Raw genomic sequence first — 20,734 nt, forward strand, 5'->3', positions numbered from 1 at the left:
CTTAAAGGGGCGACGCGGCGGGACCGGCGCCCGTTGTGCCGGGCGAGCCGCAGCCGGCTGCCGCGCCCCCGGGGCGGCGCTGGCGGCCAACCCGACGGCGGCCCGGCCCCCGCCGCCGCTCCCGCCCGGGTGCGGATCTCGCGGGCCCCAGAGGACGGAGCCGGTGCCCTTTTAAGGCACGGGCGCCCGGTGCCGGTGGTTTTATTTACATGGGGGCTCGCGGGCGTCACGTGACTGTCAGAGCGGCGGGGGCCGAGCGCGGCTGCACCCGCGGGGCCATGGCGTGCGCCGGCGACGACGGTCCGTGGGGCGCCCGGGGCGTGGGTCAGTGGGGTCCCGGGTGGGCCGGCATGCACCGGGTCAGTGGGGTCCCCGGGTGGGCTGGCATGCACGGGGGCGTCCGGGTGAGTGGGGTCCCGGGTGGGCCGGCATGCACCGGGGGGGTCTGGGGCAATGGGAGTCCCGGGTGTCCCAGACAGGCTGATGTGACCCGGGGGGCCTGGATCAACGGGGAGCCTGGGGGTCCTGGGCAGGCTGACGTGCACGTGGCGGGGGTCTAGGTCAACGGGAGTCCTGGGAGGGCTGACATGCACCGAGGAGGGGGGGGCAAGTCCATGGGGAGCCCCGGGGTCCTGGGCAGGCTGGCGTGCTCCAGGGGGTCCAATTCCATGGGGGTCCTGGGTGGGCTGATGTGCGCTGGGGGGGGGCGGCCGGATCAACGGGGGTCACGGACAAGTGGGCTGATGTGCACCGTGGTGGCTGGGGCAGAGGCAGATGGGTGTCCCGGGGGAGCAGGGCACACCGAGGAGAGCCCTGGGCAGGTGGGGGGGAACAGGAGGTCCCAGGTCAGAGACACGCTCGGTGCTCCCATGGTCCCTGGGCAGTGGCGTAGGATGCACCAGGGAGGGCTCCTGGATGGGACGGGGTGAGCCAAGGAGGCCTCTTGGACGGAGTGGGGTGTGCCGGTGGGCCCGGGGCAGAGTGGGTGGGCAGCGCAGGGGCCAGGCTGGTGCTGGGCTGACAACCCCCCCAGGCTCCTGGGTGGAGCTGCGGTGTGGCCCAGGGTGCCTGGAGCCGGAGCCCGCGCCCTCGCGGTTCTCCTCCTGCCACGCTGACGTGGAGCAGATGCTGCTGGAGGCCCAGCTAGAGACGGAGAGCGGTGATGGGTGAGTCCTGAGGAGGAGCCTGGGCACCTGGAGTCCTGCCCGGCCAGGGTGGGCGTTGGGGGGCCAAGGGGTGGTGCAGGCTTGGTGACCGAGGGGGTTATGTTTGCAGTGCCCTGCTCACGCTGGGCTCCCCGGCCTGGGATGACAATGGAGCCAGCCAGGCAAGTGAGCAGCTGGGAGAGAGCGAGCTGCTCCCTCCCTGCAGCCAGCCCCAGCTGGGCTGCCCCCACCCCCGGCAGGTAAGGGAGCTGGCCCCCTGTGCCGCGCTGCGCCCCGCGGGCCATGCTGGCCGTGCCCCTGGCCTCACCTGCCCTATGCCTCCTCCTAGCGGGATGTGCCGGAGGAAGCCGAGCGGAAGGAGCGACGCCTGCCAGCATCCCTCGGCTGGGCCTGTGCCTGCCGCCCGCAGCGTCTGTCTCCAAAGTAAGGCCCGTGTCCCCCACAAGCATGTCCTGCTGTCCCCCGCCCTTGCTGTCTGCCTCGCCACCCCTGTCCTTCTGTCCCCGTACCCTCCTGCTGTGCTCTGCTCTCTTCCCTCGTGCCCCCTTTAACCATGCACTTTTCCCAGGGAGTTTGCCTTTGTGTGCTCCCCCCAGCCAGTGCTGTGGAGCCTGCAGGGAGGTGCAGTGGGGAGAAAGAAGAGACTTTTCAGTTCAGAGCTGCTGCTGCTCTTCATCCCCTCGCTGCTGCTCAGCCACGTGCTGACCCTGGGACTGGGGTGAGTTCCTGATGGGCCTGACCTGTGCTGTTGAGTGGCCTTGGCCAGAACCGACCCCTTGGGTGCAGGCAGGGTGAGCCCTGCGCTGCTGGGCGTCTGTGCAGTCTGGGGCTGTCCGGGGGCTGTCCCCGTGGGAAGTGGAGGAACGCTCCTGGAGTTGGACTGTTCATCCTTGGGTGCTGTTCTACACCACTTCTCCTAGCAGCCACAGTCTTCTCCGTGGCTGCTGCCCTCTCCCCTCACTACTGGCTTGCTGAGGCCCAGCAGGCTGTCCCCATGCGAGTGCCTTACAGTTGCTCTCTCTAATCCAGGATCTACATTGGGAAGCGGCTGGCAGCCTCCTCAGCAAACCCGCTGTGAAGAGCTGGGCTCAGCGAGATGGGTGGCTCCACCATTCCGCTCCTCCGCTGAGCATGTGGAGGGAGCCCAGGCACCAGTGCAGCCCAACTGCTCCCAGACTTCGTGTTTGTGGCACGAGGCACTGTCTCCCCTTATCCCTTCTTTAGCCCCAGCCTAGGGAGCTGATCCTGCCCGCCCATGTAGACAGGAACCCACTGATGGCAGCTCCCTGCTGCAGGCAGCCCCTGCCCTCCCCATCCCTTGATTACGGGTCCAGGTTCCTCCTCTTTAACACAAGACTGTAAATACGACTCCTGAGCCTGCAACACCACATGCAAATAAACAGCCCTGTGCCAGCTCGGGAGGCAGAGCAGCATGCCGGCAGCCACCGCGCCAGACCCAGCACAGCCCAGCCAGGGGAGAGTGAGCGTGCTCCCCAGCGGCATTGGGTTCCCATGGGCTTTCCCTGCCACGGGGCTCCAGGCTGCAGGAGGGTGAGTCCCTGCTCTTTGGGTGCTGGGGCACAGTGCCAGGGCGGTGCCTGGCTGTGGAAAGGCCCCTGGTTTGGGCTGTGTGTGGGCAGGGTTGGGAGCTGGGGCTCATACAGGGTTTTCAGCCCCACCGCAGGGTCCCCAGCTGATGTGTTAGTCCTTTATTAGTTGGCCGTGGCCTGCTGCAGCGGGGAGGCAGGGGCTGGAGCCCAGTACGGCTGGCTGAGGCAGCAGCACCAGCCTGGCACAGGCAGGGCTGCAAAGCCAGATCCTGGCAGGAGAGCTGGCACTGCAAGGCACGATGCTCCCCGGGCCCACTCGCAGACCTGGCTGGCTCCTGTGCAGTCACAGTGCCCGGGCCAGAAGTGTTTGTCCCGGTGCTGCAGGAGGGGGTGGGTGGCCAAGCAACAGGAGCTGCCCCTGGGGTCGAGAGCAGGAGGGGAGGGAAGAGCTTAGCACACACCGGCGGAGACCTTGCTGGTTGTCCAGCACCTGGGGTGATCCACTGGCAGTTCAGGGTGGAGGGAGGAAAGTCCTCTTCGGCATGGTGTGGTTGCACTGCTGGAGGGGCTGTGTGGGTGGGAGCTCAGCGCAGCTCTGTGCGGGTGAGGCTTCCCAGCACGGGCTGGCGTGCAACTGCTTCGCATCAGCAGGAAGGTGAGCGTGGCCTGAGGGCTGATGCAGAGCCCTGGGGTGGGGAAGTGTTTGGGGACAGATGAGTCCCAGCCCTGGGGGGCACCTGGAGGGTGGCAATAGCCAGCCCTGGCTGGACACAGGATGGCGGTGCCCTGTGCCGCCCTGGGTACCGGGGCGCACAGGGAGTCCCGTGGCCATGCAGGATGCTTGTGGCGTAAATACTACAAGAGGGGTGGGCAAGGGGTGGTCCAGCAGGCAAGGATCAAGCAGGGCTGTTCATCCAGCAACCAGCTGGGAGCAGGGGCACCGCAGGCTTTTCCATCCCCTTGGGCAGGGGTGGACGCCAGTGGATGGTGCAGCTGCAGGCAGGCGCCGGGTCAGAGCTGTGACACTCGCTTGGACTTTGGTGGCGGAGGCGGAGGCGACTTCAGCCCTTTATTTCCATCTGCTGTCGGCGACGTGGATGCCTGCAAGCAGAGCAGGCAGTTAGTGGGGGCGGTGGGTAGCAGGGGCCAGGGGCCTGGGCCAGGCAGTACCTTCCCTCCGGCTGCGGCGTCGCTCTGCTCCAGGAACGTCTCGTACACCGTGGGGCTGATCTTGCGGGGCAGCGGCGAGGCCTTGCTGGCACTCTTCACACGGCCGCCAAAGCCAGTGGGAGTCAGGGACAGCCCTGCGCCGGCAGGGGCGGTGGGCTGAGTCTGGAGGGCTGTGGGGGCCCTGGGAGGGCCCATGGAGCCCATGGGTGTGCTCTGGACTGCTAGGTGCCCTGGGCTGCCAGGGCTAGCTGGAGCATGACAGCCCTGGGCAGACAGGCTGGGGGTGGCATGGGGCGGAAGCCCAGCTGGGGGGGGGGGGGGGGCGGTGCTGGCTCCCACTGGGAGCTGATCCCGGCACTGAGACTCAGTGGCACGAGGTCTGGGATCGACGACCAGCAGCTCCAGGGGGAGCGTTCGGTGGGGGACGTGAGCCGCGTGGGGTCTGCCTGTGCTTTTGGTACCGAGTGCTCCCTGCCTGCTCCCGGCTGCAGGACATGCCTGTGCCATTGTGGGGACGGCACAAGGGGGTGAGGGTGCCTGTGCTGGGGTGCAGGGCTGGGGGTGCTGGTATCTGCCCTGCTGGGGTGGGGGCACAGCCCTGCTCGCGGAGGTAAAGGCTGGATGCTGCTTGGGGCTGTAGGGGCTAGGGAAGGTGCCCCCCCAGCCATGCCAGGGGCGCGTGAGGGGCCAGGAAGGCACCCCAAGCCTGCAGCCATGGTGGGAGTACCTGCAGTGCTGGGCTGAGCACCAGCGGCGTCTCGGCTTGGCAGGGGCTGTTTCCCCTCAGAGCTGCCCAGGCCGCTCTCGCTCATGTTGCGGGAGAGTCTCCGCTTCTCGTCCTGGGGCGCAGAGGGGAGGCTCAGTGCCTAAGCGAGGGCCAGGCTGCATCGCAGCACCCGTGGCCCCGGGAACGCAGAGCCTCTGGCAGGGTGCGATGCTTCCCAGCGCCCTGCCCGCAGCCCAAAGGCAGCCCCTGCCCACAGCCCTGGGTCTCCAGCCTTGTGCCCCACCAGGCTCTGCTCCTGCCCTCCCTGCTGTCAGCCAGCTGCGCCCTGCAGCAGGGGCTGCCACCAGCCCCCCGAGGGGTACCGGCTGTCCCGAGGCCTGGTGCTGCCAGCTGGGCCAGGGGCTCCAGGTGCAGCAGGATGCCTGGGGGAGCGCAAGCAGGGCCCCGGGGAGGAGGGGAGGCACCAGGGTTGTGCTAAGTATCACCTTGGGCTCTGGCAGCTCCGAGATGGACTGGCGCAGGTCCTGCCGCCGGTACCCAAAGAAGGTGCTGGAGCGGTTCTCCTTGCGCTCGTTTCTGCGGTCCTCGCTCTCGGAGGTGCGAGGGGCAGGCTTTGGGGTCGGGGGTGCCTCCGTGCTGTGGAGCAACTGTGGCTGGTGAGGGGCAGGTGGGTGGCAGGGGGACTGGGGAGCAGGGCTACGCCATGGGCCGGCCGGACCATGGCCAGGAGTGGCTGCCCTCAGCCAGGCACCAGCACCATCTCCAGCAGATCTTAGCAGTGGATGCTTAGGAGGGACAAGCCAGCAAGACAAGCATGGATGGCTCAGGTGACAGCAATGTCCAGGTGAGCCTGGGGGCTGCACATGAGGTGTCTCTACTCCATGCCCCCCACCACGGACAGGGTGGCATGGCAGGATGGACCCCTGAGATGTGGCTTGGCATAAAGGGAAGCCAGGAAGGCAGTGGGCTGGGGAGGTGGGAGAGAAGCGTCTGGGGTGGAGGAGAGTGAGGATGGCTCAGCGGTGTGGGGCCAGTGGGGAGGGGTGAGGGGGGGTGGCTTGGGGCCAGTGCTCCCCACCACAGCACTTGCCTGTCTCCAGCATGGCTCAGCCGGTCCCAGTCGCGTCCCCAGGCCATGGACCGGGGTCGACCACTCCGCCGGTCCTCAAAGCAGACCTGAGAGCACAGGGAGCCTGAGAGAGAGCCAGGAGGGATGAGAGTGCAGAGCCTCCCCTCTCCTTCCCTTGACTCAGCCAGGGCCAGCAATGCCCTCTCTGCCCAATCCTGGTTTTGTGCCAGTACCAGCCACCCCAGGTAGTGCTGTCCCCCCACCCAGGGCAGGCAGAGGCCCCAAGGTTCCCCATGCACAGTGCCCCTTACCCTGTTGCTTCTGCAGCTGCAGCCCCATCAAGCTGTTCCCTGCTGCCCCAGACCTGTGATGGCTTGTCCAGCGTCACCCCACAGGTGCCACGCACCATCCGCGCAGCCCCCACTGTGCCTGCACCATGCTCACCGCCCTGGCACTCACCATCTCCCGCACCCCATACTGGCTCTCCACCTTGGCTCGCAGCTGCACGAAGCACTGCTCCATGCGCTCATGGAAGGGCCGTAGGTCCTCCGTCACCTTCCGCCCATGGATCCGGATCCCCTCTGCCAGCAGCGGCGTCTGCAGGAGAATGGGGACGGGTCCGCCTGGTCTTGGGGGGCTCCCCCAGGATGGGGATGCTGGGCACTTGGCGCCCCAGGGCAGCTGTCCCCTGCAGCCACTGGAGGGATGCTGCGGGCTGTACCTGCCAGGCGATCAGGTCCTTCAGCTTCTCGATGTTCCCCTCATCCTCGGGGTGCTCCTGCAGGTAGGACTCCTGGAAAAAGGCCTGCAACGACCCCCTCTCAGTCCCACTGATGGGCTGGTTTGGCTCCGCGCAGGCAGGGGTTGGCACAAAGTGGTGCCAGTGCCTGTGGTCGCCAGCCCCAAGAGTGCCCGCGCCAGCCCTGGTGCAGCACCCATGTGTCCTCACCGTCTCGTACTTGGCAAAGCCACCCATGACAGCAGGGTCCACGATGCCGTTGAGCAGCATGGAGAGCGGGTTGATGGGCAGGCTGTGGTCATTCTGGTGCCGGTTGATCTCACTCATAATTTTCTCATTTGTTTTCATCATGGTCTCGATGGCATTTTCCAGGGGGGAGATGATAGTCTGTGCCCAGGGAGGGAAGGTCAGCAGCCGGCTGACCCAGCGACCTGCCCATCCTGGTGTGGGCCAGCAGGCTGGTCTCTCCCTGGTCCCACGGTGAGAGAGGCCCCGGGGTTGCACATCTCACCCCACGAAGCCCCTCAGACCCCTGGCACCAGCTGCCTGGAGCTGAGCCGAGGGCTCACGGGGGAAGCACTGGAAGTGCTGGTCCCTGGCTCTGAGCACAGGCTGCTGGCAGGGTTAGTCCTGCAGGCAAGAGGCTGCAGGCCAGGTGATGGGCATGTGGCAGCAGCAGGTCAGCGGTGAGCTTATGGGAAACCTGGGTAAACGTCGTTGTCACTGGGGGGGGGCAGCTGTGCAACGGCAGACACACGTGTCAGTGCCAGCACTCATGCAGCCATACAGTTGCCCTGCAGCACAGCTGTCGTGCAACAGCCCAGCTAGTGCATTTCACATGTCCCTTGCTGCAGCGCCTGGAACACCCTGGACTTTAGCCAAGCACCTCCCTCTGACAGAGGTGTAAAACCCACGCGCGGGGCTGTTGTCAGCAGCGCCAGTAGCTGAAACTCCTCCGGCACCTCTGCTGCTCCCTGCACGTGGTCTCCTGCTTCCCATGGAGGAGATGTACATCCCCGTGGGTGAGCCACACAAACCAGTCCCTGTCACCGGGTTGATGCTACCAGCACCAGCTGAAGGAGGCTGAGGGTGCCCTGAGTGCCTGGGGTCTCCATGCCCAGTGCCAGCAGAGAAACCCTTCCCCATGGCATGGGACAGCGTTCCCACATGGCACTGCCCCGAGATCAGCCCTGGAGCCGGGGCAGCAGGGGCCAAGGTGATGCCAAAGGGGGGGTTATCCCCTGCTGCTGGGCAGGAGTGGTAGCTGGGCTCTGTGTTCGCAGAGGGAAGGGGCCCGTGCTCGCACCCTGCTCTGCAGGTGGAGGGTGCACATGGGAGCTGGGTCCGCTCTGCTGTGGGCACTGCCCTGGACCACACACCCGAGGGACCACAGGGGCATGAGAGCGAGCTGGGAGTCACAGAGTTTGGGGGCTCAAGCACCTCGTGGGCTGGATCGGGTTTGCACTGAGAACAGAGGCTGACGGGGCATGGGGACCGGGGCCGGAGCTCAGCTGGGGCACCAGGCGGGACGTGCTCCCCACACCCCGGCTTCAGCCACTTGAGCTTGTGAAGCCTGGAAGGGGCTGGGGGCAGCACGCCTGCCGGGGTTTGTGATGCCGCTCGGGGGAGGGATGCCCTGGGAGGGCCCCGCTCCCCCCGCACCCCCCCTCCTCACCGTGGTGGTGGAGGTCACCACAAACCAGCGCAGGATGCCGGGCAGGGGGTAAGCTGTTACGAAGGTCGTCCGCTCGATCCACATGGTCTGTGGGGAGGGCAGCAGTCATCCTGTCACCCTCCTCCCCATCACCCTGGGACACCCCACCTCTCCCTCCCATGGGCACAGGACCACCACCTTCCCCATCCCAGGAGTGGGGGACTCCCTGTCTCTCCTGCATCCCCCTTCCTCTGGACACCTGGCTCCTCAAGGGACCCCCCCAGCTCTCCCCATCCCTCCCAGCTGGGGTCCTGGCAGCCCCCATCAGCACTCACTGCAAATTCATTGTCTGGATCCTTCGGGCCTTTCCTGAAGGGCCGCGAGTAGCTGAACTTCTGGACGTGGTTGGCTTTATAGAAACTGCAGGGGAGGGAAGGGGCAGAGCATGGGAGAGGTGCCCCTGTTGCGTCCCCTCCCACGCGGAGCAGAGCGGGTGCACCCTGTCCGTGCTGGGGCACTCACTTGGTGATCTGCTCCGGGATGCTCCGGTCCTTGAACCGGACCTTGGCTTCCTCCACTGGCTGCACGGTGAAACACTGGATATCTGCGGGAGTGAAGGAGCCACGGGCGCGCACCATGGAGGATGGGGGCTGTGGGGGAGAGGGGCCCCAGGGGCGTGTGGGGAGGTGCTGCGGGACCTGCGCAGGGGGCCATGGCACAGGGAATGAGTCGCCCTCCCAGCCCCGTCCCCACACTTGGAGGATACACTGGCCTGGGGAGCCGGTGATGTCCTGGCCGGGCGGAGATGTGCTCTTCAGCTTCTCAGCGTTGGGGAAGGGGCTCAGCAGCCGCATCTCAAAGTCCTCCCGGCGCTCATACTCCTTGCCCCGGTAAATGAAGACCTTGTTCTGTGGGGGAGGAAGATGGCAGCCCATCCCAGCGTGCTGTGGAGCAGGGCCGGGGAGCCCTCGGACCCTGGTCTGGCTGCAGCGAGCCCTGGTGTGTTAGGGGTGCAGGCACCGACGAGGCCGGGCCCTTAGCTGAGCGGAATATGCCTCTCTCAAAAAAAATACTTCTCCAAACCCAGCAACTGGACGAAAAAGGAATTAAAGGGCAGGCTGGCTCGGGCAGACAGGGCTCTGGAGAGAAAGTCTTTGGCTGGGCACACAGTGACCAGGGTCTGGAGTCAGTGGATACAGAAACCACCCAGGAGACAGCAAGGAGCCCTTGAAACCCACCATGACCTCTGTGAAAATGATGCCACCCTCGCTGTGGCCGTAACAGCGGGGTAGGAAAATAAGGACCAACACTTTGGATGGAAGAAGCCCACCAAGCATGCCAACTTATATCTGAGTGGATTAAAAAAAACCCCTAAGGAATGCAATAGGAGTGAACATGAGTGAAACACTTTGCTCTCATCCAGAAAGATGAGCGCTGCTCTCGCCAGTGGACACCAGGAGCCTCTTTGCCAGCACAGGAAAAGGGAGAGGTGCTGAGCAAGCCCCTGCCTACAGCACCACGCTGCAGGGATGGGGAGAGGGTTGGTGGGGAGAGGGTCGGCGGGGCTCCCACAGTGACCCCGGAGGTACCCGAATCTGTTCATAAATAGCACAGACCTGTCTCCGCGCCACAGGTACGATACAACACACATCTGTCCCTGCAGCCCAAATACGACATGGCACAGACCTGCACTGGGGACCCAGTCGTCACCACCACCCCAGCGAGGGGCCCCATCCCTTGGGAGCGGGGACACCACCAGGGCTTTGCTCACAGGGTGCCACCCTGAGATGGCCACAGCCGCGAGGCTTGGCCTGGGCACTGGCACTGTCCCGGGCAGGTGTAGTGTGCTGGCTGCTGGCACGGCGCTGGCCTCGGGGCAGCTGGGAGCCGCTTACCCGGAGGAAGGTAGGGAAGCCTTGCCCGTAGTAGCCCACGGCAAAGTAGTCCGGGCTGGGCCGCAGCACCTTCAGGATCTTCTCATAGAACTTGGCTTCCCGCTGCTGCAGGGGGAGAGGGCAGGAGTGGAGATGGGCCAGGGCCCTGACATGGGACAGGAGCCCTGCAGACCCCCTGTCCCTCCCCGTGGCTCATGGCACCCCAGCCCGCTCTGCCGGCAGCCACCCCCCCAGCCCAGCCGAGCACTCACCAGGATGTCACTCAGCATTTCGTAGTCAAAGACTTCGCTCTCATACTGCTCTGCCAGCTCCTTGCAGATGTGGATGGCCTCCTCCCACATCTGCAGAAGATGGGACCAGGGCAGGGGCCCCATGGTGCAGGGTGAGCTGCGGCAGGGGGGCACTGGGGGCTTCCAGAAGAGACCAGCCCCATCTCTTGGGGCACCCACACCGCTGCTCCTGAGCGAGGAGGGGAGGGCTCTCCCCGTGCGGACTGGTGGTCTGGCTGGGCACTGGTGGGCTGCAGCAGGACTCAGCTTCCCGCCTTCTCCAGCACCCGAGCCCCCTGCCCGGGCGAGCCCCTCTCCTAGGGTGCCCCAGCTACTGGCCCCTGGGCCAGGGCTGGGCACTGAGGATGGGATGGGATGGGATGGGATGGGATGGGATGGGATGGGATGGGATGGGGAAGGACAACTGCGGCAGCCGGGTGGCTGTGGGGTGAACCGTCCAGCCTGGGCTCGCTGTGGGGCAGCTCCAGCCCCACCACAGCGGTGGGGTGGGTGGGTGGGCCATGCTGAGGCTGGGGGCTCGGAGCAGGAGGCAGCGGAGGCCGGCGAGCCAGGCTTGCCCTGGGCCAGCCCAGCTCCCGCCAGCTGGGCAGGGTGGGGGGGGCTGCTGGGGGCACGTGGCCACACTGACCTTGCCCTGGTCGAAGTAGTCGATGATCTGGTTGTAGAGAGCCTCCTTCAGCTGGCGCTGGGTGTGCAGGCTGGGGCTGTGCAAGCCCTGCATGGGGGCTGTGTTCGCCTCGTCCGACCACTGCGCAGAGGCAGCGGGAGCCCATCACGCCGAGCCCTCGGGCCCTGGCTGGGCGGCCCCACAGCCCCTGTACCCCCCGTGCCCCACCTTGAGGAGCCGGGCGTGCAGCAGCAGGGTGTAGGCTCCCTCTGTGTAGTTCTCATAGCTGACGTGCAGGTCCTTCAGCTTGTACAGGTACCTGGGAGCAAGGGTACCGTACGTGGGGCACAACAGCCAGCACAGCTCGGGGTCTGGCCCATGCTCCCCCATGGGGCAGCATCCCCCACCGGCAGCTGGGTAGGGGGCAGAGCCCCCGGCGGCCTGCCCCTCCGGCTGCTCCACCATCCCCATCCCGCCTGCCTGGGGCCAGGGCAGGGGGGGGCTGGGGCAGCTCAGGGCCCTGGGACCCCTCACCCCGGGGCGATGCCGGTCTCCCCGGGGCCGTGCTCACCTGATGTACATGGCCTGGCGGTCGATCTCCTTGTAGAAATTCTGGGGAAGAACAGATGAGGCTGTTTTGAGTGAGCCCAGGAGGTGTCACGTGCCGCAGCCCCCCACTCTCCCACACCTTGCCCTGAGTCACGGAGCTGCCGGGACCATCCCTGCATGGGGACTGGGCTGCCCTCGGCAGTGGGGAGCTGCACGGTGCCTCCCAGCAAGTACCTCCTGGGGGACACCGGGTCTGGCACCATGTGCACCCCATCTCTGCTGTGCCAGGGGCACCGCAGCCCCTGGAGGGACCTGGGGGGACACGGGGCTGAGCCCTGGCAGAGCGGGGGGCATGGGGCAGGTGCCCACCAGGAGGTTGACGGTGCAGCTCATGCTGTAGGTTTTGTTCTCGTCATTCATAACAGCCCGGTAGTCGAGGAGCCGCTCCAGGAGCCCTGTCACCAGCGCAACAAAGTTCTCCCCAGGCTTGGCCAGCTCAGGATGTCCTCGGCAGCAGCTGAGCAGGCTGGGGAGGAGAAGAGGTCAAGGGTCTCACTGCATGCTCCGCTCTGCAGCGCTCCCAACACTGCCCCGGCTCAGCTCCCCCATGGGGGGGGCAGCCCTCCCCCCCCCCCCCCCCCCCAACAAGGGACAAAAAGCAACACCTAGTCTGCAGTGAGACAGGACAAGCCCCGTGCTGCCCCCCATCAGGCACAGCAGGGACGGAGGAGAGACCTGACTGCTCCAGCCACCCTGCACACGCATCGGTGATGGGCACCACGGGGCAGGAGCACAGCCTGGGCAGGGGCATCCCCTGGGGCAGGGACATTGCGGGGGGCAGGCAGGGGCAGGCATGGGCAGGCTGGCCAGGACAGCAGCGGTGTGCAAGGGGCAGGTGATGCTTGGGCAGCAGGCTTCCTCCTGCTGCCTGAGTCCGGCTGCCCGAGTCCTGCTGCCAGGTCCTGCTCGCCCGAGAGGCATGCTCTGGGTCAGAGCACAGCGTGAGGAGGAGCAGGATGGCCGAGATTTGGCCGGGGCAGGATGATCAGCAAAGGGTCATGCCCTGGACAGAAGGTTGCGGGGATGTCACTGCACACTCACATGCTCTCAAAAAGCTGCTTGTACTGCTCATCTCCCCGGCCGCCCTCCACCTCGCTGTCCAGCTTGTGCAGGATCTCATCCTCAAACTGCAGAGACGTGCATGAGCGCAGGGGAGGATGTGCTGAGCTTGGCCCCAGGCTGCCATGGCTGCAGCCCCCTGGGACATGGGGCCACAGCGCTGGGACAGGAGGGGCTGCGGGAGCTGGAGCCAGCTCGGGCCCCCAAACAGCCCCCAGGCTCTGCTGCTACAGCCCTTCTCCCCGGGACTGCCTGGCACAGATGGGTCCCTGTCCCCCCTCCCAGGCCATACTGCTCCCTGGAGCGCACGGGTCGCCACGCTGCCCCGGCACAGACATGGCCCCATGCTCTCTAGGTCCCTGACTTGCTCCCCAGTCCCCATACCGCTCCTGCGCTCGCCTCGTCACCGTCCCCCAGCAGCCTGGGCCCGGCTGACCCCGGGGGTCTCTGGGCAGTGTCCTGTACCCCCTAAAGCCACAGCCTTCCCTGCTGGGGGTGGCAGGGCTGTGCCAGCCTGGGGTCCCCCGTCTCCCAGCTGATGCTCAGCCTTCAGGTCCACGGGATTTGTGCTCCGGCTGCAGCCAGTGGACCCAAAAGCCTGGGGGATCCTGCACATGCACAGTATGGGATGGGGGGTCTGGAGCAGATATCTGATTGCTGGTACCCCTTGGTACCCCTTGCCTGCACGCTGGGTCCCTCTGGGGTCTGCACATCCCAAACTGGGGGGACCTTGTCCCCCTGGGTCAGGGGCACTGCCATGGTCAGCTCCTGAGCCGCAGAGCCCCTGTGCCACAGCAGGATGGCTCGGGGACATCCCCTGCGAAGGCCTCAGGTCCTCTGAGCCCAGCCATGCCCACACTGCTCCTCCAACGCAGCTCTCCTGTGGCTGCAGACCCGGGTGCGAGCAAGGGGCTGGGAAAGGGGCTGCAGTAGGACCCGCATCACCCGTGGATCCGAGGGCAGTCCCAGCCCCTCTCCTCCCATGGGACGCCTCAACAGGGCGAAAGGCTTCCAGCTCGGAAGAGGCAAATGCCACCTAATCAAAAACTGGAAAAGCCTTTTGCATGGAGAAGACTCACAGCAACGAGGGAAGACAAATGGAAATGCAGGAGGTCTGTGCAGACCTCCCCCCTCCCACTGTTCTTGTTTTCAGCCAGTGCCGGGACCGGCTGAGCGGGTGACGCCTGACCTGTCCCTGCTTGTCCCTGGGAAATCCTCTGCATCGCCCAGTGGCTCTCCCTGCTCCTCATGTCCCTGCCAGCTCCCCCTGTCCCCTGTCCCTCATCCCTCCCTCCTGCAGCCCCACATCCTAGGATGAGAGAGGGGAGGCTGCGCATCACCTCAATCCACCCCAAAAGGGACGGCCCAGCCTGGGTGAGGAGCAGGATCCGGCCATGTTGGCTTCCTGCCACGGCCCAGCCACAGCCCTGGGCACTCACCCGGCTGAAGCTCTTGGTCAGCTGGTACTCGCAGAGCATCATGTCAAAGAAGATGGGGATGGTGGACTTGCGCAGCTCCAGCTCCGGCACGAGCGTCATCTCCAGGATGGGACCCACCATGCCCGGGATGAACTCGATTTTGCGATGGCCTGGGGAGGGCAGGGAAGGCTGGGGGTCCCGGGCTTTTGCAGCCTGCCTCCCGGGGCCAGCCCTGGGGGCCCCGAGGCCCCAACAGGCAGCAACGCATGGAAGACGAGGGGGAGCAGTGCCAGGAGGTCTGCACGCCTGGCACAGGCGGCCACAGCAGAGCCAGGCAATCCTGTGGGGCGGCCATGCTGGTGGGCAGGTAATGCTGCATGGCCAGGACAGCACGGCAAACACTTGGCTGTGGTACCATGAGCTGGGGTTGTGCTGGTGTCCTGGAGGCCCTGGCACATGTGAACAACCCACGCGGGAGCCTGCAGGCTCCCATCACTGCTCCACCGCTGCACCGCGGGCTGCCCCACACACTCCACGCAGCTCCCTGCTCTCTGCTGGGGCATGGGGCAGAGACCCGAGGTGCTGCGTCCTCCCAGCCTGCCTGGCCCCGAGATGCTTCCGGCTGTGCGACCCACACCGTGCAGGGGAAACAAGGCAAGGCAGGAGCCCGCAGGACTGGGGAAGAGGAAGGCAGGGCTGCAGGCAGACACCAGCCCAGAGAGGGGAGGCTGCCTGCAGGGAGTGTGAGCTCATGACTGGCCACAGTGCCTGCGGGCTCGCACACCCGCGGCCTTGCATGCCTGCAGATGTGTACATCCCACAGGATCACATATCCCACAGACTTGCACATCGTGCAGCATCCCACAGATTGCACATTCTACCGGCTCGCACGTCCCACAGGTTTGCACACCTGCAGGTTCACACACCTGCAGACTCATACACCCTGCTCGTGCCTGCAGGCTCCCATGCCCCACACTGGCAACATCCCACTCCCCAGTGCCCATTTTGGGGACAGTGCTGATGAACGCCAGCCTGCAGAGACTCGCCAAGCCTCCTCATTGCTGGCCACACTGTGGCTTACCTAGGTTGTACCACATGTCCCGAATGGCAGCTCCGATCGTGGCTCTCATGTCCCCGTACCTGCCAGGATGGATGTTGGTCAGCATCGCTCTGCAGCCTGGGGCGCAGCGTCCAGGCCAGGAGCCCAAGCACAGCCCAACCGACTCATCCCAAAATTCCTGACCCCACGGTGTGGCAGCAGGTGGGCAGGAACCTGAAGCAGAGCTGCAGAGCTCGGCCCCAAGGTGATGCTGGCAGGTGGCTGGGCCGGGGAGGGCCAGCAAAGGCAAGGGTGACTCACTTGGCCAGGATGCTGTTGCGCTTGGCCTGGGAGAAGTTCTCCAGCTGCAGGGAGTCCTGGGTGAGGAAAGCCACGGCCAGGTGGAAATAGTTGTTCCAAAGCTGCAGTGAAAACATAGGGACGAATGCCAGGCTGGGTGGCACGGCGGCTGGGGGGGAAGGCAGCACCAAGTGCCAGGCTGGGTCCCTTCCTGGTCCCCGCAGGGCACAGGTAGCCCCGGGGCCGGGGCAGCGCCCGCTCACCTGCAGCTCGAAGCTGCTGTTGCTCAGGAACATCTCTGTCAAGGTCGCAGCAAACTGGTTGATGGCGCGCAGGAACTCCCTGTGGAGCGAGCGGCCGCAGGGCGCTGAGCAGAGGGCAGCCGCGCTGCTTGCCCACCGCTCGCAGGCAGGGCCGAACGGCAGCGAGGGGAGAGCCGGGCTGGCGGCTCCCGGCGATGGAGAGGCAAGGGGCGGGGGGGGGGCAGGCAGGGGCCAGGCCTCGCCGTGCACCGGGGCTGGGCTCACAGCGTGCTCCTGCCTGCATCCATCCACACTCCAGCTGGCCCTTTCTGCTCACTGCGGTGCAGCCGAGTGCTGCCCGGGTGCACCGGTCCTGCATGCCGGGCATCCCTGCCATGCGCAGACACCCAGGGCGGGAGGGATGGGGTGTCTGGCGTCAGCTTCCCGCTGCCTCCCGGGAGCCCCCCCAAGCACACCGACGGGGCTGCAGAGAGCAGCTCTGCCACCCGGCTCCCAGATGGGGCCAGACTGTCCCAGGGCACAGCAGGAAGCATCTGGAGCTGCCCCAAGCCAGCCCGAGCATGGACCCAGGGCTGTTTGAGGGGGATCTGGCGGGAGCTAAGCTAGCCTTAGGCTGCCCGGCACAGCCCTGCTGCAGTGCCTGCGTGCCCTCTGCCCAGGCCCCAGGAAGGCACCCCAGGTTCTCACATCCAGCCCCAATATCCGCCTGTGGGTCCCTCCCAGCCCAGAGATCCTCACCGGTTCTGCACCATGTTCATCACCATCCAGTCACAGGGGTACACCATCTTGCCAATCAGGTCCTTGAAGAGGATGAAGGTCTCCATGAGGAAGTCCTGCCAGGGAGGAGGAGATGTCAGGAGCTGGGCTTGACCACGATGCCCTCCCGGGGTGATGCTGTGCTGAGCACCGGGGCTGGGAGCGACCCTCGCCACCCGACAGCGAGAGCTTCACCTCCGTGGAGCGGGGATGTGGGCTGTGCCGGGGTCCAGGGCAGGTGGCACCAGTGCTGGGTGCCCAGGTGCAGGCAGGGCACTGGGACCGGTGGGATGCCCAAGCTGAGACATGGGGCGGAGAGGCAGGGAGGTGCCAGTGACAGAGGGCCCCGGTCTCGCTGCGCGGAGCAGCACTCACCATCAGCTCGGGCCGCGAGGGAAATGCCTTGATGTAGGAGCTGTAGTGGTCCTTGTCCATCTGGCTCAGGATGGCGGCCATGCAGGCCACATAGTGACTCTGGGGGAGAGGGGCTGGTCAGGCACTGCCGAGGCCCCACGGCCAGCACCATGGGGTGCACTGGGGCCGAGGGGGGCCCCCCGTGGCCAGCACTGCGGGGTGCACTGGGGCAAGGGGGGCCCTGCGCACCCGTCCGTGTTCCTCCAGCTGGTCCGTACCCCAGAGCCCCAGCTGCCCTGGGGCCCCCTCGCCCTCCGTGGTACCCTCCTCCCCGGATCTCCAGACCTCTCCTCCTGCCCCACTCAGTGCTGGCTCCTACAGCCAGCCCTTCCTCTCCCGGTCCCACGCACCCCGCTCCGCGGGTGGGACAGCTCTGACACCTGCCATGACACTGGGGAGGACACAGACATAACTATATAGCATATTTGCTGTAGCATACACCTGTAATTTTTAAGGTCATTTAGGGCAGTATGTGGATGTAAGTGCAGTTTGAAAACGGCAAGCAGCTTCTTTCTGGAGGCTGATGTGTCTAGACTGCCTCTAGCAAAGGGTCCCAAATTGAGCCATTAATTCCACTCCTGTTCTGGGTACTCACAGCTTTGTTGCGAGATGAGCAGTGCGGCAATGGCACAGGCTGACCAGGATGCCTGTCTCTGCAATGTGCGAAAGGCCGCGCCTGATCACCAAATTGTGCTCAGCTGCATTGCTTGTGAAAGGAGGCGTGGATGGCAGGGTGCAACACCCACCTGCTGCTCACCACAGCGTTTCATCTTCCATTTAGCTAATTAGTGCAACATGTTCTTGACAATACTTCTAACATAGATGAGTCTGCAATAGGCTTGCTCTTGGGACAAAGCTACAGGAAACTCCACGGGGAACTGAGCAGCCATGGAAGCCCAAAAGCCACCAGGGTCAGGGCTCCGGGCCACTGAACAGGAGTGTTGCTCAATCGCCAGGATCCTCCTGAGCTCTGCTCATGCAGACAGTGGCCAGCTGCAGCACTGAGCTCAGAGAGACACTTTAAAGCATTACTTCCCCAAAGGATGGCTGCTGCTGGACAGAAGGGACAGTCCCCTGGTGGGGCAGTTTGCAAGGAGACACCACCACAGCCCACGCCTGGGTGCGTGCAAAGCAGCTGCAAGCCCTCCTGTGACATTTTAGGAGTCTGTATCCCAGGAGTCGCCCCACAGCCAAAGTCACCCAGGGACACAGCAGCCCTGGTCCAGCCCCCACAGCGCAGCAGCAGAGTCAGCGAGTGGAAAAGCTGGCTGCTCTCAGCATCAACCACCGCTGCAAGGGTGCTGTCACCCCACACACCACCACCACTGCACGTGCCGGGGAGCATACAAACCAACCCAACCACCCTTGGAAGCGCCACGGTGTGCTGGGGATGGGCAGAGCCCGGGGTCGGTCAGGGCACTCCAACGTGGTGGGAAGCCTGGCAGTGCCAGGGCTGAGGGGGGCCACGAGAGCGCCTGACGCTCCCTATTATTAAAGACCCAGTTTTCAGCGGTGTCCAGCATAGCCCACGTGTGACTACTCAGCCGGAAAGCTGTCCTGGGGGTGCACCCGGGGCTGGAAACTGTGGGAAAAGGGTGGCTATTTCTGGGGGTAAGAGCATCATCTGGCAGGCTCAGGAGGAGCGAAGGCCCTGCCGTGCCCCAGTGCCACCGACAGAGCTTTGTGGGTGGCTTCAGGTGCCAACACTTCCCCGGACACCGTTGTGCTGAGCGCGCTGCAAGGGCACCGCTGGGCGCTGAGCACCGCTGCCCGTCCAGGGCGCGCAGGAGCAGCGCCGGTGGCACTGCAGGAAGGCACGGCAAGGGGCGATGCAGGCTCCTTCCAGCCCTGGCAGGTCAGCCGCTGCCAGAGCTTCCCCCGGCTCATTCCACCGGCTCCAGTGATCCCCTGCTCCGTGGCAGGGACGGAGCCCCGTCACAGCCCCAGGCCAGCCCTTGCCGGCTGCACGGAGCAGCCAGAGGAGGGGGCATTTCAGAGGCCAAAGGGGACAGCCCAGGGCCACTCGGCTGCTGCCTGCGACCAAGGGCCCTGGGTTCGTCCCGCTGGCCCCTGGGCAGCCCCGGCAGCGGGGCCGGGGGAGCTCCTCTGGAAGGGCTGCAGCATGCGGCAGGGGATTGCTGTGGGGAAGCACTGTGCCCCACAGCCAGCCCTGGCTGCCGTCCAAGGTGCAGGCAGGTTTGAAGGGAATTATCTTATAAGAAGCAAATGAATAAAAAACCGACAGATCCCAGTCCTTTTAGCATCAAAATGAAGCCACAGACCTGAAGCTTCCCTGCTGAATGCTGGCATGCAGCAGGAGCAGCAGCACCTGCACGCAGGGAGGCCACACAGGCATGCCGCAGAGATCCTGCAGATACCCAGGTCACTGGCTGCCTGCGGCTGCCTGCATGAGTCCAAGTGAGTACAACTTGCCCACCAAGCTGGAGGCAAGTGCCTCCTCACCGTGCAGCATGGCCTGCTCCCAGGACTCGGCTTGGGAGCAGGGGATACCTTGCCTGCAAGGAAGCAAGCACTAAGCGCTGGCAAAGTGGGGAAAGTGCCACAAATCCACCTATGTTCCCTAAGCATCCATGTGTGCGATGCCACGGAGTCCTGGTCTTGGGAGAGACCCCATGGTGGGAGCCAGGGTTGCCTTCCCCACTGACAGAGCCCGGCTGTGCAGCCATGCTGCCACTGGGGCAGAGCAGGAGCAGCCTGAGCCTTCGCTGAGGTTCTGGGGGGCCATTTCTCATGTACCAGCCAGGGGTGCACGTCACCCACCATCGTGGCAGAGAGAAGCACTGCGCAACCAGCACAGCCCCGTGGGGAATGTGGGGCAAGGCAGGAAGGCGACGGGAGGAAACTTTTGTGGCAAGCCAGTCTGTTCTGGGCATTTGATGAGATCAGTTCAGTCATCTGGAAACAGCGGTTCTGGTGGCTGCTGGAATTCGATTCAGGTGAACTCCCTGCACCGCCTGCTACACCACCTTCAAGGGAAACTGTATTTACATTTAAATTGCATTACTGGGAGCCACGCAGCCAGGGACTGCTACACATATGGATGTGATTTGTCCTGTGGATGGTGTGTGCGTGGGGAACGGGCCCAGGGATAGCCCAGCACAGCACTGGCCCTCAAACCCGCTGGGTGGTCACAGACGCGAACGGTGCCAGACAGCCCCCAGCTAAGCCACAGTCCCGCCGCCCAGCACCTCCTGGAGCCACTGCCCCAGCTGCTGCAGCCCCGGCACGACCCCAGCGCGGCTGGGACACCTGGCACAGGGCAGGGCTGCAGGGAGGACAGGCTAAAAGCTGGAGAAGAGGGTCTGTGGTCTCCGGGGGGATGCTGCACTCCTGTCTGCTGCTCCCCAGCTCGGGGACCCGTCACAGCCCCTGCCCGCCGCTGTGGCGTGGCTCCTGCCGCCCTGCAGCCCTGCTTGGGTCAAAGGCCACCTTCCCCGGTGCCCACGGCCGCACCGCCTGCCGCCGCGCTCCCAGCCCCGGGACGGGCACGGGCCTTTCCCCGGTGCAGCGGCTCCTGGGCCCAGTGGCGCTGCTGGGCTGGGGCAGGCTGGGGGACCGCGGGGGGACAGGGGCTGCGTCCCGCCGTGTGCCCGGCCCCAAGCACCGGACCGGCCCCGGCGCCTGCACCTGCACCCCCCCGGGGCGGGCGCTGCCCGGAGCCTCGGCGATGCCGGCCCCTTCCCCCGCCCCGCGGCGGCTCTGCCCTCTCCGCCCGCCCGACACCGCGGAGCAGCGCCGGGTGCCCGCGGTGCCAGAGCAGGAGCGCGGGGCCGGCGATGCGCGGCTCCGGGCGTGCAGCCCTCGCACCGCCCGGGGACCCCGGCCCGGGCAGGACCCGGCCGAGAGGCAGCAGGTACCGGGGCTCCGGGGCTCGGCACGGCACAGCACCCCGGCGCGTTCCCCGCCGCGGGGCTCCGCCCGAGCAGCCCCGGGCCCCGCGTCCCGCCGGCACCGCCGCCAGCTCCCGCCCGCCGCTCCGGCGCCGACA

General features: G+C 65.8%; 2 protein-coding genes across 3 annotated transcripts in view; one reads left to right on the forward strand and one right to left on the reverse strand.

Moving 5' to 3' along the window:
• The first annotated feature begins 3 nt into the window (after window positions 1-3).
• LOC142408782 (BCL2/adenovirus E1B 19 kDa protein-interacting protein 3-like) lies at window positions 4-2,585 on the forward strand. 2 transcript variants are annotated; one of them, XM_075499345.1, is made up of 6 exons: window positions 4-300; window positions 1,034-1,166; window positions 1,276-1,405; window positions 1,495-1,589; window positions 1,735-1,884; window positions 2,196-2,585. In XM_075499345.1, the coding sequence occupies exons 1-6, from the start codon at window positions 210-212 to the stop codon at window positions 2,242-2,244; spliced, it is 648 nt and encodes a 215-aa protein (XP_075355460.1). In that variant the 5' UTR covers window positions 4-209; the 3' UTR covers window positions 2,245-2,585. The 2 variants fall into 2 exon arrangements, with proteins under 2 accessions (XP_075355460.1, XP_075355461.1); XM_075499346.1 differs by having other exon boundaries at window positions 1,763-1,884.
• Window positions 2,586-2,944: 359 nt separating this feature from the next.
• Window positions 2,945-20,734, reverse strand: part of LOC142408783 (dedicator of cytokinesis protein 2-like) — an 86,140-nt gene continuing 68,350 nt past the window's right edge. The window contains exons 29-53 of the mRNA XM_075499347.1: window positions 16,687-16,785; window positions 16,294-16,388; window positions 15,556-15,634; window positions 15,314-15,414; window positions 15,035-15,093; window positions 13,975-14,123; window positions 12,518-12,603; window positions 11,786-11,942; window positions 11,439-11,479; window positions 11,096-11,186; window positions 10,889-11,008; window positions 10,222-10,311; window positions 9,971-10,075; window positions 8,842-8,983; window positions 8,598-8,679; window positions 8,411-8,495; window positions 8,097-8,183; window positions 6,632-6,808; window positions 6,404-6,487; window positions 6,142-6,279; window positions 5,704-5,789; window positions 5,099-5,249; window positions 4,614-4,725; window positions 3,887-4,020; window positions 2,945-3,817 (exon numbers count right to left, since the gene is read on the reverse strand). Of these exons, the coding sequence (XP_075355462.1) occupies window positions 3,728-3,817; window positions 3,887-4,020; window positions 4,614-4,725; window positions 5,099-5,249; window positions 5,704-5,789; window positions 6,142-6,279; window positions 6,404-6,487; window positions 6,632-6,808; window positions 8,097-8,183; window positions 8,411-8,495; window positions 8,598-8,679; window positions 8,842-8,983; window positions 9,971-10,075; window positions 10,222-10,311; window positions 10,889-11,008; window positions 11,096-11,186; window positions 11,439-11,479; window positions 11,786-11,942; window positions 12,518-12,603; window positions 13,975-14,123; window positions 15,035-15,093; window positions 15,314-15,414; window positions 15,556-15,634; window positions 16,294-16,388; window positions 16,687-16,785 (2,640 nt within the window). The 3' untranslated portion in view covers window positions 2,945-3,727. The remainder of the gene's footprint in view (window positions 3,818-3,886; window positions 4,021-4,613; window positions 4,726-5,098; window positions 5,250-5,703; window positions 5,790-6,141; window positions 6,280-6,403; window positions 6,488-6,631; window positions 6,809-8,096; window positions 8,184-8,410; window positions 8,496-8,597; window positions 8,680-8,841; window positions 8,984-9,970; window positions 10,076-10,221; window positions 10,312-10,888; window positions 11,009-11,095; window positions 11,187-11,438; window positions 11,480-11,785; window positions 11,943-12,517; window positions 12,604-13,974; window positions 14,124-15,034; window positions 15,094-15,313; window positions 15,415-15,555; window positions 15,635-16,293; window positions 16,389-16,686; window positions 16,786-20,734) is intronic.

This window comes from Mycteria americana, chromosome 4 (genome assembly GCF_035582795.1).
Source record: "Mycteria americana isolate JAX WOST 10 ecotype Jacksonville Zoo and Gardens chromosome 4, USCA_MyAme_1.0, whole genome shotgun sequence".
Taxonomy (NCBI): domain Eukaryota; kingdom Metazoa; phylum Chordata; class Aves; order Ciconiiformes; family Ciconiidae; genus Mycteria; species Mycteria americana.

What these genes read in the sequence shown, in the direction of transcription:
- LOC142408782 (XM_075499345.1), top strand. Translation starts at nt 210, where the DNA reads ATGGGGGCTCGCGGGCGTCACGTGACTGTCAGAGCGGCGGGGGCCGAG. An exon ending in GGCGTGCGCCGGCGACGACG is followed by an intron (nt 301 to 1,033) that starts GTCCGTGGGGCG and finishes CAACCCCCCCAG; the next exon opens with GCTCCTGGGTGGAGCTGCGG. An exon ending in CCGCAGCGTCTGTCTCCAAA is followed by an intron (nt 1,590 to 1,734) that starts GTAAGGCCCGTG and finishes CACTTTTCCCAG; the next exon opens with GGAGTTTGCCTTTGTGTGCT.